The following is a 22,500-nucleotide window of genomic DNA, read 5'->3' as shown; positions in this document are numbered from 1 at the left end:
TAGTCAGCCCCAAAAAAGAGAATTAGGGAGATATGGAGTCATGAAGGTAAGGCAGGGAAGATGATAAGACAAATGAGAAATACTGTATCATACTGTAACGCATGTCAATCTTTTTATGACAAAACTAAAAATGTTATTTTCATTAGTAAAATAAATTTTTGAATATACTTACCCGATGATCATGTAGCTGTCAACTCCGTTGCCCGACAGAAATCTACGGTCGGGATACGCCAGCGATCGCTATACAGGTGGGGGTGTACTCACCAGCGCCATCTGTGGTCAGGTACTCAAGTACTTCTTGTCAACAAGACCTCAATTTTCTCCTCGGTCCACTGGTTCTCTATGGGGAGGAAGGGCGGGTCCTTTAAATCATGATCATCGGGTAAGTATATTCAAAAATTTATTTTACTAATGAAAATAACATTTTTCAATATTAATCTTACCCGATGATCATGTAGCTGATTCACACCCAGGGTGGTGGGTGGAGACCAGTACACATGTTAACAAAGAAGCTAAGTATCCCGTATTTCATTTTATTAGTTATTCAAAATAACAATATAAAATAAATAAGTACCTGGTAAGGAAGTCGACTTGAACCATTACTCTGCCTTTAATAAGATCGTCTTCCTTACTGAGCGTAGCGGTCCTCTTAGGATGCTGAACGACTCTTAGGTGCTGAAGTATAAAGGGCTGCAACCCATACTAAAGGACCTCATCACAACCTCTAACCTAGGCGCTTCTCAAGAAAGAATTGACCACCCGCCAAATCAACCAGGATGCGGAAGGCTTCTTAGCCGACCGTACAACCCAAAAACAACAATAAAAGTAATCAAGAGAAAGGTTAAAAAGGTTATGGGATTATGGGAATGTAGTGGCTGAGCCCTCACCTACTACTGCACTCGCTGCTACGAATGGTCCCAGGGTGTAGCAGTTCTCGTAAAGAGACTGGACATCTTTGAGATAGAATGATGCGAACACTGACTTGCTTCTCCAATAGGTTGCATCCATAACACTCTGCAGAGAACGGTTCTGTTTGAAGGCCACTGAAGTAGCCACAGCTCTCACTTCATGTGTCCTTACCTTCAGCAAAGCAAGGTCTTCTTCCTTCATATGAGAATGAGCTTCTCTAATCAGAAGCCTGATGTAGTAAGAAACTGCGTTCTTAGACATTGGTAGCGAAGGCTTCTTAACAGCACACCATAAGGCTTCTGATTGTCCTCGTAAGGGTTTTGACCTTTTCAGATAGTACCTAAGAGCTCTGACTGGGCAAAGTACTCTCTCCAACTCGTTACCCACCAAGTTGGATAGGCTAGGGATCTCGAACGATTTAGGCCAAGGACGTGAAGGAAGCTCGTTTTTAGCCAAAAAACCGAGCTGCAAGGAACATGTAGCCGTTTCCGATGTGAAACCTATGTTCCTGCTGAAGGCGTGGATCTCACTTACTCTTTTAGCTGTTGCTAGGCATACGAGGAAAAGAGTTTTTAATGTGAGGTCCTTGAAAGAGGCTGATTGGAGCGGTTCAAATCTAGATGACATCAGGAACCTTAGGACCACGTCTAGATTCCAGCCTGGAGTGGACAACCGACGTTCCTTAGAGGTCTCAAAAGACCTAAGGATGTCCTGTAGATCTTTGTTGGAGGAAAGATCCAAGCCTCTGTGGCGGAAAACCGCTGCCAACATACTTCTGTAACCCTTGATCGTAGGAGCTGATAGGGATCTAACGTTCCTTAGATGTAACAGGAAGTCAGCAATCTGGGTTACAGTGGTACTGGTTGAGGAAACTGCATTGGCCTTGCACCAGCTTCGGAAGACTTCCCATTTAGATTGATAGACTCTGAGAGTGGATGTCCTCCTTGCTCTGGCAATCGCTCTGGCTGCCTCCTTCGAAAAGCCTCTAGCTCTTGAGAGTCTTTCGATAGTCTGAAGGCAGTCAGACGAAGAGCGTGGAGGCTTGGGTGTACCTTCTTTTCGTGAGGTTGACGCAGAAGGTCCACTCTTAGAGGGAGAGTCCTGGGAACGTCGACCAGCCATTGCAGTACCTCTGTGAACCATTCTCTCGCGGGCCAGAGGGGAGCAACCAACGTCAGCCGTGTCCCTTTGTGAGAGGCGAATTTCTGAAGTACCCTGTTGATAATCTTGAACGGCGGGAATGCATACAGGTCGAGATGGGACCAATCCAGCAGAAAGGCATCCACGTGAACTGCTGCCGGGTCTGGAATCGGAAAACAATACAATGGGAGCCTCTTGGTCATCGAGGTAGCGAACAGATCTATGGTTGGCTGACCCCACAGGGACCAAAGTCTGCTGCAAACATTCTTGTGAAGGGTCCACTCTGTGGGGATGACCTGACCCTTCCGGCTGAGGCGATCTGCCATGACATTCATATCCCCCTGAATGAGCCTCGTTACCAGCGTGAGCCTTCGATCTTTTGACCAAGTGAGGAGGTCCCTTGCGATCTCGAACAACTTCCTCGAATGAGTCCCCCCCTGCTTGGAGATGTAAGCCAAGGCTGTGGTGTTGTCGGAGTTCACCTCCACCACCTTGTTTAGCTGGAGGGACTTGAAGTTCATTAAGGCCAGATGAACCGCCAACAACTCCTTGCAATTGATGTGAAGTGTCCTCTGCTCCTGATTCCATGTTCCCGAGCATTCCTGTCCGTCCAATGTCGCACCCCAGCCCGAGTCTGATGCGTCCGAGAAGAGACGGTGGTCGGGGGTCTGAACAGCCAACGAAAGACCTTCCTTGAGAAGAATGCTGTTCTTCCACCACGTTAGAGTAGACCTCATCTCTTCGGAAACAGGAATTGAGACCGTCTCTAGCGTCATGTCCTTGATCCAGTGAGCAGCCAGATGATACTGAAGGGGGCGGAGGTGGAGTCTCCCTAACTCGATGAACAGGGCCAGCGATGAAAGTGTCCCTGTTAGACTCATCCACTGCCTTACTGAGCATCGGTTCCTTCTCAGCATGCTCAGGATGCACTCTAGGGCTTGGTTGATCCTTGGGGCCGACGGAAAAGCCCGAAAAGCTCGACTCTGAATCTCCATACCCAGGTAGACAATGGTCTGGGATGGGACGGGCTGGGACTTCTCTAAATTGACCAGGAGGCCCAGTTCCTTGGTCAGATCCATAGTCCATCTGAGATTCACCAGACAGCGACGACTTGTGGGAGCTCTTAAAAGCCAGTCGTCTAAATAGAGGGAGGCTCTGATGTCTGCCAAGTGAAGGAATTTCGCAATATTCCTCATCAGTCGCGTAAACACAAGAGGTGCCGTGCTTAGGCCAAAGCACAGGGCTTGGAACTGGTACACAACCTTTCCAAAGACGAATCTCAGGAAAGGTTGGGAGTCTGGATGGATGGGGACGTGAAAGTATGCGTCTTTCAGGTCTAACGAGACCATCCAGTCCTCCTGCCTGACCGCTGCTAGGACCGACTTCGTCGTCTCCATCGTGAACGTCTGCTTGGTGACATAAGCATTGAGCGCACTGACGTCCAGCACCGGTCTCCAACCTCCTGTCTTCTTGGCTACCAGGAAGAGACGGTTGTAAAAGCCCGGGGATTGATGGTCCCGGACTATGACCACTGCCTCCTTTTGTAGCAAGAGCGACACTTCTTGTTGCAACGCTAGCCTCTTGTCCTTCTCCTTGTAGTTGGGAGAGAGGTTGATGGGAGATGTAGCTAGAGGGGGATTGCGGCAGAACGGAATTCTGTATCCCTCCCTCAGCCACTTCACAGACTGAGCATCTGCACCTCTGCTCTCCCAAGCTTGCCAGAAGGTCTTGAGTCTGGCTCCTACAGCTGTCTGGAGAGGAAGGCAGTCAAAACTTGCCTCTTGTGGACTTGGAACCCTTCTTGGACTTGCCACGGTGACTGTCTGCACGGGTACCTCCTCTGCTGGAGGTTCTGCCACGAAAGGGCGGGATGAACCTGGAAGCAGGTGTATCAACTGCTAAGGGGCGGTAAGGTTTAGGCACGGAAGGTAAGGTCTTAGCCTTACGTGCAGAAGAAGCCATGAGGTCATGCGTATCCTTCTGGAGAAGAGAGGCAGCCATCCCCTTAATTAATTCCTCCGGAAACAGACACTTGGAAAGAGGAGCAAACAGCAACTCTGACCTCTGGCAAGGGGTGATACCAGCAGATAAGAAGGAGCACAGATGTTCTCTTTTCTTGAGGACCCCTGATACATAAGAAGCCGCAAGCTCGCCAGACCCATCCCGTATAGCCTTGTCCATGCTGGACATGATCAGCATGGCCGAGTCCTTGTCAGAAGGGGAAGTCTTCCTGCTTAAGGCTCCCAGACACCAATCGAGGAAGTTGAATATCTCGAAGGCACGAAAGACTCCCTTTAACAAGTGATCAAGATCTGAAAAGGACCAGCAGATCTTCGAACGTCTCATAGCCGACCTGCGGGGAGAGTCAACCAGACTTGAGAAGTCGGCCTGGGCAGAGGCAGGAACCCCCAAGCCAGGTTCCTCTCCCGTGGCATACCAGACGCCCGGCTTAGAAGCCAGCTTGGGAGGAGGAAACACAAAAGAGGTCCTTCCCAGTTGCTTCTTGGACTGCAACCAATCCCCCATAACCCTCAAAGCTCTCCTTGATGATCTGGCGAGAACAAGCTTGGTGAAGGCAGGCGCAGTAGTCTGCATGCCCAGAGCAAACTCGGAGGGAGGAGAACGAGGGGTTGCAGACACAAAGTGTTCAGGGTACAACTCTCTGAACAAAGCAAGGACTTTGCGAAAGTCTAAGGAGGGTGGCGAAGACTTGTGTCCTTCAACATCAGAGTGAGGATCATCTAGATGAGCAGCTTCATCCTCAGAAACCTCCTCACCCGACAGTTGAGTAGTAAGAGGCAAAGGCAGAGCAGCAAGCTGAACGGCTGAATCCTGCAGAACGGGTGCATGCGTACCTGCGGATCCATCATCATGCCTCTGCTGGACAGACTGTGAGCTGGCAACAACAAAAGCAGAGGGCCGGAGAGAGGGAGGGTCTGCGGTGGGCTGAGGAGCATGCGGTGTGGTATGCAGAGCATGCTGTAAGGCATGCGGCTCATGCTGCATGGCATGCGGCTCATGCTGCATGGGATGCGGCTCATGCTGCATGGGATGCGGCTCATGCTGCATGGTATGCGGCTCATGCTGCATGGGATGAGGCTCATGCTGCATGGTATGAGGCTCATGCTGCATGGAATGCGGCTCATGCTGCATGGTATGCGGAGCATGCTGTAAGGTCTGCAGAGCCTGCTGCATGGGCTGAGGAGAATGCCGCATAGTGCTGGAACCCGGCAACTCCCGATGCGGCAGCTCACGCATGTAAGCAGAAGGTGCAGCACGAACATGCGTCTGGCAGTGAGGACTGCGCAACGGTGGAGGAGCTCTCACAGGAGGAGGGGTGTTAACCTTCTCTGCATGATACTCCTGCATAAAAGCCGCAAGCTGAGACTGCATAGTCTGCAGCATGGACCACTTAGGGTCTACTGTGGTGGGAGCAGAGGCCTGTTGAGGGACCACTCTACCTCTCTTGGGAGGTGTGCAGTCATCAGATGACTGCGGCGAGTCCGAACTGACCCAGTGGCTACACCTGGGCCGTTGGACTAGCTCGGAAGGGACCTTACGTTTGAGCGGTCGTGAGACCTTTGTCCACCGTTTCCTCCTGGAAACCTCTTCCACAGACGAGGAATGTAAGGGCTCATTCGTCTGGGAGTGGAAGGGACGATCCTTAGCAGATACGTCCGCAACCACTGAGGATACATCTGTGCGCCGATCAAGGCCTGCCGAACCCTTTGGTCCTTCGACATTGCTTCTCCCCTGGGCTTGGGAGCTTGCAAGAGGTCCCGGACTGGGAGGACGACTGGCACGCACAGATGTATCCTCATGCGCAACACTGACACTGACACTATGCACAGCACTAGCACTAACACTTCCCACTGCACTCTTCGCTTTCAGCTCTCTGACATCTGCCAAGAGCTGATTGCGGTCACTAACCAACGACTCCACCTTATCACCGAGAGCCTGAATGGCACGCAACATATCAGCCATTGCAGGCTGAGCACTCGTAGCAGGTTCGGGGGTCACCACCACAGGGGAAGGAAAAGGTTGAGGGGCATGGGGAGAGGAAATATCCAAAGAGCGAGAAGAACTCCTCCTATCTCTCTCCTTCTCTAACCTACGAGTATATCTGAGGAATTCATTAAAATCGAATTCCGAAAGCCCAGCACATTCCCCACATCGATCTTCCAATTGACAGGATTTTCCCCTACAATTGGAACATACGGTGTGAGGATCAACAGAGGCCTTCGGAAGACGCCTATTACAAGTCCTAACACTACATCGCCTGTATTTAGGAACTTGGGAATGGTCAGACATCTTGAATTTTAGAAGTAGTCAAAGGGGGAATTCCAAAGTAAAGCAAAGATCGTTAACCAATGAATCAAATTAATACCAAAAGCTTGCTAAGCTAAGGCTAAAGCTTCCTGTAAAGCGAAGGCTAAATTTCAGAGCAAATACTTCACCAAAACGTGAACAAGACTCCAAAATCAACAGCGTATCCATGTAGGTCTTGCCGGTGGCACGACAGAGGAAAAATTGAGGTCTTGTTGACAAGAAGTACTTGAGTACCTGACCACAGATGGCGCTGGTGAGTACACCCCCACCTGTATAGCGATCGCTGGCGTATCCCGACCGTAGATTTCTGTCGGGCAACGGAGTTGACAGCTACATGATCATCGGGTAAGATTAATATTGAAAAATGTTGGTTCAAGATCAAATAAAATAAATTCTAAATTGGAAAAATCTGAAACAATACTTCTTAACAAATAAAACAAAAAGAGAAAATTATTTAATTTTGTTTTAATGAAACCACTTACCAGGATTACAACAATATCCAAAATATTCCACATGCTCTTGAAATATGAACACTTGAGGGTTTTAATTTCCAAGGCTTCTTCAATAATATAGTATATAATGAAGAAGACAAAGATAAATTCACAGGCCAAGACAAAGTGATCAAGAGCTGTAACATATCGAAGAAGTTTCACTGTTCTAAATGACCAAGAAGGGATCAAGCCGCCGGTAGCAGGAAACTCGAAGACAATTCTGTGAAGAAATAGTTTTCAGTTTAGTACCAATAATAAAAAAAACATTAATTTTTCACACAATATTACTAATACAATTATAAAAATAATTTATTGAGCAAACAAGAGAGATACTTACTTGATAACACAGAAGAGATTGATGTTGGCATTGTAGACTGTAAAATCAATAAAAACTGCTCTTGTTCCTCGTTGTATCCACAATTTCTCTCTCAAGAGAGCAAGAATAGCCTTACTCTCAGATTTATTCATACCAAGATCCTGTAAGTAGGAACAAATTCACAATTCCAGTATGAAGGGTTCCTCAAATAGAAAATTTGCGTAAATCTAATATTGTCTCCTGCGATAAGACGAGATGAAATATGAAAATCAAATCTGCAGTTACATAACACAATACAATGATGTACATTTGGGGATACGGTTGTCACTCCTCATTTGAGGGTACTAAGTTTTGAGGCCCTGGTGTGGCAAAATCATAGGAAAGTAATCAACACCAAACTGTGGATATGAAGAATCTTTTATGCTTACAGTACTTGTAAAAAATTTTTTGAGCACTTTAATAATACTGTAAATTTAAGTATGTTATATAGAAGGGTATACTATAGTACATTTGATAAGAACAATAACATACTTATCTCTCTCTCTCTGTTTTTCTGTCTAAAAGCTTATCCTGGGTGTATACCATATAGCACAAATCTATACTGTACAGTATAAAGAAAACAACAAGTAGTAGTAATATCAGTTGCCCCTTTATATTCCCGGGTTTGAATTTTTCCTGATTCAATCATTTGCTGGGGAATCCAACAAAATGATTAAAGTATGTAATAATTTTAATTATTCAGCCCCGTTCTCGAAGTACTGGTTATTGCTCTTCACGTTAGTCAGGGTCAGTGCATTTCCTGACATTAATGTTCCCTAATTACCCAGCATCATGCCACAAACTGAACTCTGTTATCTAGGAAATGAACAAGTCATTCTTCCAACATTTAAAGGTAAGCAAAGTTGAGGAACCTGGCCCTGAATATGTCGGGAAAATTATGCAAGTTTTTACCCTAATTCCATATCAATGGATGAGGAGGGCAGACTGCATACTTTAGTAGACATACAGTATATATCTGCTTATATTTTTATATGATAGTAGTCACAGGTTTACTAAACATCTACCTTGCAAAAGCTGGAAGTGATGCAATTGAAAACTTAATCATTTGTTTACTCAAATACCTTCACTAGTGTATAGCCACCAGTTGATTACAAGAAAGATAGATTTAAGATAAAACTTTCCAAATCCTATCAATAAACTTTGCACCACAATCATAGTAAAGGGATTGTAAAAGATGCTAGTTTTTTCTTAAATGAATTGTATTAATTTATAAATTTTCCTAATGCTGTACTATTAAAAAGTGAATGAGTATTGATTGACACTCTCTCCCTTACAATTGTAGGGGATTCAAGTGGAAGTGGATTTAAAAAAACATTTATAACTATTATTTTAAGGAACTTCAGGCAATAACTTGCAAAATTATACTAGAGACCATAAACTGTACAGTAGTATTACAGCGTATCACAAATATTGTAACCTCAAATTGCAAAATCTTTTAAAATTCTTAAGAAGAATCATAGCACTACTCTCTTTGATGACTCGTATAGTGGAGACAGCCATCCATACATTAGAATTTGAAGTGGGGAAAAAGATTATTCTGCTCTATAAATATATAAAAATCTAAAAGTTTCCTTTTCCAAATGTCAGAGCATTGGGTCTAAGCAAGCTATTTTAATATCAAATTCATTAAAACAAGCTATTCTAACAGACACTACGAGTTACGAACTCTACAGCAAACAATGCTCTCACAGACATACCTGATAGTAACCAGCTCCACTATAGGTGGCAATTTTTCCCCAATGACTTGAGCCATTCATATCCTTTTCGGAGGTATATTCCCACCTGCAAAATTTAAGTATATATTCAAACAGGGTACAGTATTCTGTTAAGTTTTGGTTTTCAAAGGCAAATAGAGCATGCAAAGAGTATAAAATTTATACTAAATATACAGGATAATACAATGGAACCAAGTTCTTTCTAGATATCAACCTTTTTTCATTGTGCATTTACTAAGAATCACAAGTATCTGATAGATTTAATATGTAATTATGAAATAAGATCCCTTACAATAAGTTAATCCTTAAATCAATACTGCTTGTATTAAGTGTGTGAATAACTATAAGAATTAAAGATGGCTGTCATTAATTTGTCATCAAATTTTCTATGGCATTTCATCTTTCACTATTGGTAATTACCCAAATTTCATACCTATTTTCATCACACTATAACTACTGCACTTGTATCTAAGGCCCAACAAGCAATCACCTACTCTGTTATGTAAGAAAACAGGGGGTGAACGCTGGCAGAGCGTAACCCTCTTCTCATCTTCTGCCACCCCACTGCCTGGAAGAAATAAGTTAGTAGCTTGAAAAAACTGCATGCCCAGATTCCTTCCAGGAAGCTGTGGGAAGTTCTGCAATGATCTAGGAAAAGCCCAGAGGCCAACCTTGGCAAACTAAGCACCAAAAAGTTCTGAAGTAACTTGTCTGGGTGGGGGAGGGGGCATGGAGCACCAGCGATGGCTTGAGCACTTGAAGGACACCTATAAGTGCTGCCCAATGACCGAGGCCTCTACTGAGGACGAATCCTAGGTAGCCTCCGTCCGGCAGTTGCACCCATGAACGTGCGAACGGGCACCTATCAGAAGTACTAACCCAGGACTGTCCGCCTCCATCAGCAGCAATCCAAGGTACGGTGTCTTAGATTAGTCTCTTACCCTGACAGTGAAGAGGGTACAACAGGTTACTGCGTTGATTCATTTACCACGCACCTAAACAATACAATTGTTCTGTTATTTGAACAGAACTGACCACATGATTGAGAACTGAAGACAGCCAGGGAAGACCGGCATCAGTTGGGAAAATATCCTTGCTACTAAACATGACAGACATGAAAGGACCTCTAATACTCTTCCTTCTGCTGGACAAGGCAGAGGGATGGACCATAGCCCTGTGCCTGAAGGTATGGTGAGAAGATCCCTCCTGCCCTCGGCCCCCAGCTCCTTGTGGTCTTCCAGTGTGCGCAAATACTCAACGAAGGCCTTGAATTATGCCATCCTCTTAACTTGTTCTACCGAAGTACTAAGAGTTAAGAGAGGAGCAGCAGTCTAATATCCCAGTAGAAAGAGAGATGGAGTTTATGTCCGGGGTCATAAACTCCTGGTACACCCCGGCCCCGTTACTGGATAGGCCGGGAACCGAATCCATGGTGCCACGAGGGCTGTGATAGGGGAACATGCATTGCTCCAAGGGGACAAAACATGCAGTCGTACTCCATTACCCCCTGGTTACCAAGGTAGTTGAGAGGACAAGAGCTATGACCCAGGTGGGTGGAAGGGGGCTGTGACAAGGGATGTCACGGCCCTGACCTTGTGCATTGGCCCTGGGAAGCCGAAACAGAGAGCAGACACCTGTCCATCCCAGCTACCTTGGGGACCTGAGCCACAGCTCCGGGGGCCCAAGGCTCGGGGCTCTGACACAGGATCATTGCTCTGATGCCGTGCATCCACCCTGAGAGGCCAAAACAGGGGCCAAACAAACCTTTCCCTCCTTAATACCAGGGTAGCCTGGGACCCGAGCATGGGCCATAACCCCCAGCCCCATGTATCGGCACTGGGACACCGAAACGCAAGGTCAGGAGCCACTCAGGTCTTCTCTACCCATCCTAAGAGAGGTACAGTATTGTCAAAAGGAGCACTTCCCTATGACTTCAGCTGACTGAACTTCATCTAAGAAGAAGTGAACATAGTTGGAAGTCGAAGAGGACAACAAGTAAGAGGAGGAAAAGTTGGAAGTCGAAGAGGACAACAAGTAAGAGGAGGAAAAGTTGGTAGTCGAAGAGGACAACAAGTAAGAGGGGGAAAAGGAGTCGGAGGAGGAAGATGAACATGTAAGTTCATTCCTCTTTCCAATCCTGCCCTAAGGCTCTGTAAGCAGAAGAGCCAAAATCTGAGAAACTCAGACAACGATACACACCCAAAGGGAGAAACCACAGTGGTTGCTGCAACAGAAACCACAACACTGGTGAACACTGTCACGGGGAGGAGCAGTCACCCATACAGAGGAGTAGAAGACCCAGACCATCAGGCACAAGGGTTGGAGTGAAGTACAGAGGAAGGAGGGGATGGTGACCAGGTCAGGAGAGATGCATGGGGACACCCCCACCACTGGGTTACATGTCCTTTTGGCCATGGGGCCCCAGGGAGGTGGAACCAATGCAGACCTTACAGGGGACACAGACACTGGGAACACACTTACCACACCCTTCACCATTGGCATCACTAAGGGAGATAATGACCCTGGGGAGCCTACATAAAAGACCTTAAGAGGACAATCTAACGAGCAGAAGAAGCAAAGCTCTCCCCCTCTCCCTATCATCACAAGCATACACCTGACACAGAAAATGAGCCCACAACCTAATCTCGGCACACAGGGACGATTGCAAACAATCATACCTCTCGCAGAGCACAGAGAGAGTGTGGCTCTACTGCCAGTTTAACAAAAGAAAATAGAAGTAAAGTCCATCTTCCCATGGTTGAGCATCTTGCTTCACTTTATAACAATTACCGACTAGCATTCACTTCCTGAAAGAAAAAATAATTAAAAGTTTGATTAAGGGAGCATGGGTACGTCTGTACTCAATGTGGCCAAACACATAAGTGAAGAGGCTTTGATAAGTAAAGTGGGGCGGGGCTCCTTGCCCTCCCTCCAGCCTGTCGCTTAACAGCTCGTTAAAACTACTTAATGGCTGACCAGCTCATACTGAAAAAAATTGCCTACATAAATGATGATAGTTTGCATTTCGCATAAGAACAAATGTTGCATTCTTGATAAAAAGAAATTAAAAACTAAATATACATACGCAGTGCCATTGACATCAATGCCAAAAGGAGTTTTGTCTTCTGCATTCGGGGAGTATATATCAAAGCATTGCCGTATAGCTCCTTGAAAGTCGCTAGGAACCACACAAGAATCATTTCTAACGCGTACCTGCAAAACAAACTAGGCTTTACTGAGATTTTCTTTTAAAATCTAAACATACCTGTACTGGTAACATTCTTCTTACATTTTCTATGTAAAAGATAACTGTCTTTTTCCATTAAATTAATACATAACACAGATTGAATGAGCTACATATTTCTTCTGGCGAATCATTTTTTCATAAAAACTAAATTTATCTATGAGTATGACAATTTTTAAGTCTATTTTTATAAGGAAAACCAGAGTTCCTTGAATGGATGCCAACAATATAGTCTAAATGATTTGTATAGGTTATGTTTACTAAGTTATAGAGATAAAATAATGAAAACTAGGCAAATATTTTTGGCTTTAGATTACTAATTAAATAAATAAGGTTTCCTGCTGTTGGTGAGATTTCCTTGCAACTTAAGCTCAGTAGTTGTTACATTTCAAAGATATCTTTAAATAAAAAAGGAAATTAACTGTATTTTTTTTTCTTAAAGGTAAATACACAACACTGTTTTATATATGAATAGAATAATCATAAAGAGCTTTGAAAATCAACATTTGAAAAAACACTGTGACGGGCATACATGACAGGCCCCAGCAACATTTGTGTTCAGTTAAATTGAAACTTGTGGACACCATGAGGTATTTATCATATTCTTCTTATATCTTTCAACTTGAGGTATGCAGATTTCCTTAAAAAAACAGGCATTTGGCTCAAGAAAAGTTTGCATTGTACAGAAAACCCAAGAGGAACTACAAAAGAGGCTGTAAATTGGCTCTATAATGAACATAGTCAAAAGAACCTCGGTAAAGCAAACCAGTAGGTTCTTAGTTGGTTATATATGACCCAAGAATCAGGGGCCCTCATTTTCACCAATCAAAATTAATGAAGATCACAATGGCTGGCTGTGAGAGGGTTCCCTGAAAGGATAGTCTACATCTCTTGGCATCAACTATCACTATACATCGGCTTGCATGTCTTCACCCAAAAGTGGGGCTGTGATCATCGTGTCTACGGAGCCATTAAAACTTGTAAATATAAAAGTACTACCACTAGAGTTATGGGGTCTTTCGACTGGCCAGACAGTGCTACATTAGATCCTTCTCTCTGGTTACGGTTCATTTTCCCTTTGCCTACACACACACACACACACTGAATAGTCGGCCTATTCTTTACATATCCTCCTCTGTTCTCATACACCTGACAACACAAATTACCAAACAATTCTTCTTCACTCAAGGAGTTACTGCACTGTAATTGTTCAGTGGCCACTTTCCTCTTGCTAAGGGTAGAAGACTCTTTAGCTATGGTAAGCAGCTCATCTAGGAGAAGGACACTCCAAATCTAAACCATTTTTCTCTAGTCTTGGGTAGTGCCATAGCCTCTGTACCATGGTCCTTCACTGTCTTGGGGGCATACTCAAGCACACTCTCTTCTTACTCTTTTACCCTTACTCTTCTTAAAATATTCTATTTTCCTTTCCACACTGGGCTACTTTCCCTGGTGGAGCCCCTGGGCTTATAGCATCCTACTTTTCCAACTAGGGTTGTGGCTTAGCAAGTAATAATAATAATAATAATAATAATAATAATAATAATAATAATAATAATAATCCTTTTAAAAATAGTCTCTTCAAAAGCTGCTCATAGTAGGTTCCACTGCTCATTGTTAATGGAAGATTAATCAGGTAAAACACCTAAAATACCCATACTTGACCACTGGTTCAACTTTTTCTAAAACAGTTTAAAAGTGTGATCTTGTTAATCTAATAGTCATCTATACATGGCGATATCCCTTTCAGCACACTTATTTCCGATTAACTATAAAATTTTACTGTTCATCAGGGTATTCCTACCTGCTTGACTAAAGAGAAATTGTTCTTCTCACTTTCTTACCATCTTCAATTACAGTATTAAATTAAACTTGCAAGACCACATTGAATTGTCAGGCCTCCATTTGTGGTAAAAAATATCTTGGTGCTTAATCTAACAAGTAATCCAAATGGCAATGAAATTTGTGGACAAGAAAAGAAAATAGAAATACTCTTGTGAAAATAAAATCATCTATATTCTCATTATCAATGGAAACCGAAGGATCTAACCTGTCTCAATCGAGGAGCCCCAAGCAATCTGTTTTCATAAAGGATATTTTTATCATCTTGGTCTGTTCCTGTTAAAGCTGTATCATACCAGTACTCCCAGTACAGTCCATCCAACAGTACATTTTCTGTAAACTATAAGAAAAAAATTAAGTAACTCTTCTATAGAAAAACTATTACACAGATAACAATCTAACAAAGCCCCAATTATAAGGTAGTTCAAGCACTTCAAGATTTTTGCCATAAACAATCACATACAATCGCATAAGATATTTACAGAAATTTCAGTACAATATCATAATTGCAATCCTGCTATTGGAACTACAATGACAATTTTACAATATTTATTAGGAATCAACATACTATCTGTAATGATCCACGCACACAAACACACACACACAGATATATATATATATATATATATATATATATATATATATATATATACATATATATATATATATATATATATATATATATATATATATATATATATATATAGTGCAAAGCTTTAAGATCAGCAAAATTTGAATAAAAGATGAAGTATAAGATTAAATCAATATTCACTTTTTAAAGTACCGACAGAACTTCCTACGACAAAAATCCTGATCATATTTCAGAAATATAAATATGATAAGAAATATAAAATATAAATAAATGTCCAGGAAACCACATTTATACCTAAAGTTTAACTAAATGCCCTTTCCTTAGCATCTGAACTCATGTTCCTTTAGTTACCTACCTCATAAAATATGTAAATAAATCTTTTACCTTATTGACCTTGATAAATGTACTAATAAACAACTAGATTTAAAGTATAAAATCTGTAAAAAGTTATAATTAAAATATTTCATTGTGAGCCATGTTATTTCAGCATATCTCTTTAAATGTATTTAATTTAGTTCAATTTATTACAATGTCTTTAAATGGTTCATTGATCATTTCCATATTTGAAACATACCCTCCAGAAATCTTGGACTTGTGTTGATCCTCGGAAGGTGTTCCGAGTGTCCGGGTACGGGGCATCTAAGAATAAATCACTTAGAACCTTTGTGTAGTAGTACATCGTGGGAGAGGTCATACCAAAGGTCACTGTTAAAAGAAATAATGTTCATTAACTTAACTCTTTCACAAATTCAAAAAGCAGCAGCATTTCAACAAATAACAATAATGGATATGGAAAAAAATATATTTGGAACACTAAAAAGCAAGACATACAGTAGTAGGTCTAAGACCAAAGATTCATGAAACCTGTCTGTATTTATTTAACAGAAAAAATATTTCTAAATTGAAAAGTCAAATAATTAAAGATAATTGATCAATCATTCAATGATCTTTGAAAAATATGAGTACTGTGCAGAAATTTTATAGCAACAATCACTGCTTAACACAAAAATACCTTTCAAATGTTCAGCTGCCAATAAGCCAGAAACAAATTCAATACACATTTATTATGATGAACCAATCGTTTTAAACTGTAATTAACTGTAAATAAGAGTAATATGATACTTACCCATAGCCACTATTTAACTGCAGAGTAAATTTCCCCTAACGTGGAGTGTCTCCAGAGATAAAAAGACAACACAACTATTAATGCCACTTTTACACTTTCACTAATGAATTATAAATGAACTCACATACAGAAAACTTACACACAAGAACCTCTTCATACACTTACACAGAAGGATCACCAGCAGTATATCAAGCCTTTTGATGTATAATGTACCATTCATCTCTCTCTCTCTCTCTCTCTCTCTCTCTCTCTCTCTCTCTCTCTCTCTCTCTCTCTCTCTCTCTCTCTCTCTCTGCAAATAGTCTAACAAACACACACACATTATGTATATGTATATATATATATATATATATATATATATATATATATATATATATATATATATATATATATATACTGTATATATATACTGTATATACAATGTTGTGTGTAAAATATGTTACAATGCACCATGAAATTATCCTAACATCATCTATAAGAAAATAACTATTGTACTTACATATACAGAGAATGACTAAGAAGATTATGTAGATGACAAGTTCTCTGAGGGTTGTCCGCACATAAATTTCTCTGTCCTCACCCTTCGTCATCTGTCTCGTCGCCCACATTCCTGCCAACAAAAAAAAAATAGGATTGTAGTAGTAGTAGTAGTAGTAGTAGTAGTAGTAGTAGTAGTAGTAGTAGTAGTAGTAATCAATTATCTGAATGTTATGATTACAACTAAATGAGACCATAGCAACGAATTTAATGTTTTCAATTTGTTTTTCATTCATTCCCCCAATATGTTTACCGACTCCTTCAACATTACACGTAGTTTAATTTCCATTATATATTTTTTTTCTTTTTTTTTTGGGGGGGGGGTGGTTACAGAAAGATCTGTATTTTTCTGCAATTAACTTGTAAATAAATCATCTACAGTGTAGTGACATCTAAGTATCAGAGCTAAAAATATCCTCTTTTTGATATATCATGAAAACAATAGCATATTTACAAAATTGTGGAATAGAGATCTAAAAAGAAAAATATCAAACGAAGCGCCTATGTAGAAAACCATTTGCTACAACTCCAGACATACATTTCCCAGATCAACATAAGTCTTAGGTGGCATAGGAGCTGTTCTCCCTTTTAAAACAAGAGGAACCAACTAAAGCTGAGGACCGGAACTTGTTTGTTCCACATTCCCCATGAAGTGACGACCATCATACTTTGAATAGCTTTAATGTTTTCGTATCAGGTTGGGCTTTTATTGGTAGTGTGTTTGAACTAATACACACCCCCACATCTTAAGAAAGTAGAAAATTGCCCTTTTCTCTATTGGAATTTCTGGCACAGTTAGAATCAAAAGAACGCTGACACACAAAGGAAATCTTTCGTCAGGTGTCTCTAGTGTGACCATGACAAAACAGACAAGGTGTTGCTCTTCTTACTACTACTATGAAATGGGTGGAGCATTCTCCAACCTTAGCGAATCAAACACAGTAAAGGGCTGTCATGTTAGCAAAAACATACAAAAGTTACAAATCATTTAACGTCCCAGCTATCCACTGCAAATAAGAAACACTCGCTCGCGCACACACACACACACACACACACACACACATATATATATATATATATAATATATATATATAATATATATATATATATATATATATATATATATATATATATATATATATATATTTCTGCTTTAATGGGTGTTGAGAGAACGTAAATGATTATTCTTGATATAGCCTGAAAGATATTGTATCATTGCCTAAATATTATTTAATAACCGTTAGTGTTCTAGCAAATATTTCTAACCGTATATCATTGTTAGTCGATTTGTAAAATATAGCAGCAGTAGAATAAAGTAGCTGTTGTTGTCGGAAGTTTGATAATAACGAAATTTAAGTATCACCATTGCATAATAGATAGTCAGTGATGGATACAATAGATACTGATGACTTCATAACACCTTGAATACAATAAGGATTTATTACTTCGTATCGAAAATAAGTTATATTGAGGTAAATGAGGACGCTATTACATTCTGGCAAAAGCCATCAGAAATTGGTTTTAATTGACAAATCATTAAAAAAAACCAAGCCGTTTAGTCTCAGAACGACGTAATTTTCCGAAATTTTGTCATGAAACTATGATATACCTATTTTCCCAAAATGTATTCTCCTCTAAATTATCAGAAAAATACATTTGCAGATGGCATAAGCACAAATTATTCCCCATGCTAATACCCTGACTGCAAGTTATAAATAGTTATATAACTGCCAGTAGCTTTATCATGAGAAATTACACTGACTGGAGATCAAACTGACTTCTTATCAGTTTTATGCATTACGTTCTCTAAATCTTGATTTAAATAGGCTTAACTATGAATGATAAAGTCCCTATTTACAGTGATCAAGTGCCCGAATTAGTACAACTATGTGGTGTTGTATGTGGGCCTTTGGACGGGGTAAATTACTCCACGTAGATGGGAGCTTAACGAGCGAAAAATACATTAGACTACTATCCGTGAAACTAGTTTAGTGTTCGAGCAATAGTCATCCATACCAGCTCAGCCTATCAAGGTAGTAGTTAAACCACAATTTATACAGCTGATGCAGTAAGTAGGAAAGGGAAAACCTAAACATTAAAATATCTCGAAAATAAATGTTTGATTGTCCATTCAATCACTAAACCACACAGCCGAATCGCGATACCCTTGGATTTCTAGATATTTTCTCACACTTTAGATTTTATTTTCTGAGCTTTTTCCTCTATCCCCTGACATGTCTTGTTAGGTATTTATTCTTTAACATTTGTGCGCCTTTCTTTCATTCTTTAGGCATTTATTATTTAACATTTGTGTTCCCCTATTTCACTCTTTAACATTTGTGTTCCTTTCTTTCATTCTTTAACCATATATCTATCAAACATTCTTGTTTTTAAAATGTATGTCCTTCCCCTCCGGTGCTAGTCTTAAGACCGTCAATATTAGTTCCTAGCTTCTCACTATCCCTCCAGAAAAGAAATCTCTCCCGGGCGGCAGTATAAAACACCTTCACTTGACCATTCCAAGCTGGATCATTTGATATTTGTGTGAAGCCAGGACAAAATATTCATTAGCTGGATTCAGGAATAATGCATTTGGAACACTTTATTTCATTTCCCTTAATCTTCGATATTACAATCTCCATCAACCACCTACCCCGCGCACCCCCCCCCCCCCCACAAAAAAAATAATTGCATTGTGAAGCATGCTTCCATGAATAAGTGATGTCACTCAGGTTTTTATACAATATATGTCTCATTCCTTTATCATTATTGCAGTTAACGACAATATCTTGTTTGATTTTAAAGCAAACTGGAAAATCTTTATACAGAGCACTTCAGGTGCATGGAGGACTACAAAATATAATGATCTAACAATATCGAACCGGACAAACGTTAGTATACGGATCCTTAAGGAAGCAAATCCTCCAAACACCCAAAAGACAACGGGCGGTATTCATAAAGAAAAGGATATGCTTATACTTGCAAAATATGAAGGAAATCCTTCTACTTGTATTCATAAACATTTCAAGCAAAAGCTTCTACTTTTAGAGCAAAAGCATATCCTTATAATCACATAAAAGTAAATGGTTATACATAAAGAAGACCCTTTACTTCATATAAAGAGCATATGCTTCGAAAAAGCCGAGTCTGGTCAGTAGCAGACTGCAGTTCGAAGAGAAAGGTTCTGTCCGATTCTCAGCACGATGGCAGATTTTGTGGATGTGAGGCATGATAAACAATACATGCCCCGTTTACCCACACTTGATCGTGATTTCAAGATGTTATTCCGTTTTGAAGAACAAAATGTACAGTGGCTTGCGAACAGATATCTTGTCCACACCTGGAATCTCGATGAAATATCAAGGTTAAGCCATGACTTGGTGATATGCATTTTACATTTGCTTTTGCATCTATAAACAGTTGGGAGAATACGAAGGCTGCTGTGTTTAGGGATGTATGTATGTACAAACAGTATATATGTATATATGTATGTATGTATGTATGTATGTATGATATATATATATATATATATATATATATATATATATATATATATATATATATATATATATATGTGTGTGTGTGTGTGTGTGTGTGTGGTGTGTGTGTGTGTGTACAGTACATGCAAATATACTGTATCCATATAATAAATAAATATAGTTTATATATATATATATATATATGTATACGTATATATACAGTATATATATATACATATATATATATATATATATATATATATATATATATATATATATATATATATATTATATATGTATATGTATGTATATATTATATATATGTATATGTATGTATATATGTCTGTGTATATATATGTATATATATACATCGTATAAATATACATATATACACAGAATATTCATATACTGCAAAAGCTTATATACATGCATGTATATATATATATATATATATATATACATATATATATATATACACACACACACACACACACACATATATATATATATATATATATATATATATATATATATAAATGCATATCGATTCGTACCAGAAATAGATTGTTCTAAATCCCAAACCTGAAATAATTTAGCTGAAATCAACTATTTCAATTCAGTTTGCTTTAAACCTCAATTACCCTTCGCCCGGCTATCTTAAAGTTTCCTTCACACTGCAAAGTTGAGCGTTTAGCGTCTTCAAAACTTTTCAACTCAAATCCATAAATCAAATCACGGAGTTTATTATTATTATTATCATTATTATTATTATTGTTGTTGTTGTTGTTGTTATAAAACAAGAATGGAATTTTTCGCGAGTCCTAAAAGAATTCGGAAGAAAATCTTCTCGGATTTGCAAATGGCTTCAGAAGAAATAGCCATAGACTTAGCATGGAATTCTGAATGCCTCCAGAACGGAATCTCAGAACGGTATAGGAAGAAAACTTTCCCAGATTTCCAAATGGCTTCAGAAAAAATAGCCATAGACTTGGCATGGAATTCTGAATGCCTCCAGAACGGAATCTCAGAACGGTTTTGGAAGAAAACTTTCCCGAATTTCCAAAAGTCTCCAAAGGACATAGCTATATACTTAACATGGATTTCTGAATGACTCTAGAACTGAAATTTCCAGGAGCAGTCCTGAACAACTCCTCCCCGAGCTTCAAATGACTTCTGAAGACCTGATCTTCATTTTTTTTTCAAACGTAGCCTGCAACACCTCACACGATCTGTATGTAGCTGGCGAAATCTAACCAAGGAATTGCGCGTCAATAGGAGTAAGAGGAAATGAGTTGATGACTGGGAGAAGGATTTCACTTAACTCACAGAGATCGCGTTCTGGCGGAATATGAAGCTGCCGGTAAGAATTATGTGTTACGTCTTCGGAACACCATCAACTACAGATGGTTTTGGTTGCTGCCGAAGTTGCCGATCGTTCGTTTTATATCGCCCAACCTATAGAAAGACACGGGATCTTCCGTTGGCAGCTGAGCTTTGAAGATCATAATGTATGCGCCTTGAGGGATCCTTTGCTTGGGCTTTTGCGACGATGTCTTATTAAAGGAGACTCTTGGAAAAAGTACGAGGCTTTGTATCGGTGCAAAAACGGATTGCGGGGAATGAGGATGGAGGCAGAATGGTTCAAGTGAACGGTGAATGACGTGTAGTTCTTCAACAGGATTGTCCCAAAATTCGCCATTGAAGTAAGGACATATCCAGACGACATTGGTAAATATATCATGTTGCTCGTCATTTACTTTGGCATAATAGTGTATGCGAAAAAATCGATAGTATTCATCTCTTTACTCATTGTCCAGATAGGTAAAGAATAAATGCCTTCGATTTCCCTGAGGAGTCTGACGAAGTGAGGACTCGCGGCACTGAAATCTCTTTTGAAATCTAGAAGGATACTGACGAACTAAGGAAAAGAGACAATGAAATCCCGAAAGAAACAGATAATCTAATGAAAGAAGATCTTGAAAACTAGAAGACAGGAGAGAACAGCGAAGAGGAGCCTCTAATGCCAGAGGTAAGACACCTAAAAATAGAGACTCTAATGCTAGAAGTAAGGCACCTCAAAATATAGATCGAAGACCTACTAATGATAAAAGTATGGAATCTAGAAATATATGTCAAAGAACTTCTAATGCTAAAAGTGTGGGAGCTAAAGAGAGAGAGGTCAAAGAACTTCTAATGTTAGAGGTGTGGAACTATAAAGAGAGGTCAAAAAACTTCTAATGCTTGAGGTAAGGGAGCTGAAAAGAGGTCAAAGAACTTCTAATGCTAGAGGTGTGGGAGCTAAAAAGAAGTCAAAGAACTTTTAATGCTAGAGGTGTGGGAGCTAAAAAGAGGTCAAAGAACTTCTAATGATAGAGGTGTGGGAGCTAAAAAGAGGTCAAAGAACTTCTAATGCTAGAGGTATGGGAGCTAAAAAGAGGTCAAAGAACTTCTAATGCTAAAGGTGTGGGAGTTGAAAAGAGGTCAAAGAACCTCTAATACTAGAGGTATGGGAGCTAAAAAGAGGTCAAAGAACTTCTAATGCAAAGGGTGGGGAAGCTAAAAAGAGGTTATAGAACTTCTAATGCAAGGGGTGGGAGAGCTAAAAAAAAAAAGGTCAAAGAACTTCTAATGCAAAGGGTGTGGGAGCTAAAAAGAGGTCATAGAACTTCTAATGCAAGGGGTGGGGGAGCTAAAATAAAGGTCAAAGAACTTCTAATGCA

The 22,500-nt window shown here is 40.3% G+C and overlaps 1 protein-coding gene across 2 annotated transcripts in view; it reads right to left on the bottom strand.

Annotated features, from left to right (window-relative positions):
* The window catches only part of LOC137654672 (polycystin-2-like), a 122,752-nt gene that overhangs the window by 47,345 nt on the left and 52,907 nt on the right, over positions 1-22,500 (bottom strand). For both annotated transcript variants that reach the window (XM_068388529.1, XM_068388530.1), the window contains exons 3-9: positions 16,264-16,374; positions 15,213-15,343; positions 14,255-14,386; positions 12,046-12,173; positions 8,943-9,027; positions 7,207-7,346; positions 6,861-7,089 (exon numbers count right to left, since the gene is read on the bottom strand). In XM_068388529.1, the coding sequence (XP_068244630.1) occupies positions 6,861-7,089; positions 7,207-7,346; positions 8,943-9,027; positions 12,046-12,173; positions 14,255-14,386; positions 15,213-15,343; positions 16,264-16,374 (956 nt within the window). The remainder of the gene's footprint in view (positions 1-6,860; positions 7,090-7,206; positions 7,347-8,942; positions 9,028-12,045; positions 12,174-14,254; positions 14,387-15,212; positions 15,344-16,263; positions 16,375-22,500) is intronic.

The sequence above is a fragment of the Palaemon carinicauda genome, chromosome 15 (genome assembly GCF_036898095.1).
Source record: "Palaemon carinicauda isolate YSFRI2023 chromosome 15, ASM3689809v2, whole genome shotgun sequence".
Lineage (NCBI taxonomy): Eukaryota > Metazoa > Arthropoda > Malacostraca > Decapoda > Palaemonidae > Palaemon > Palaemon carinicauda.
Note: the sequence above shows the minus strand (reverse complement) of the source record. Positions and strands in the feature narration are given on the sequence as shown.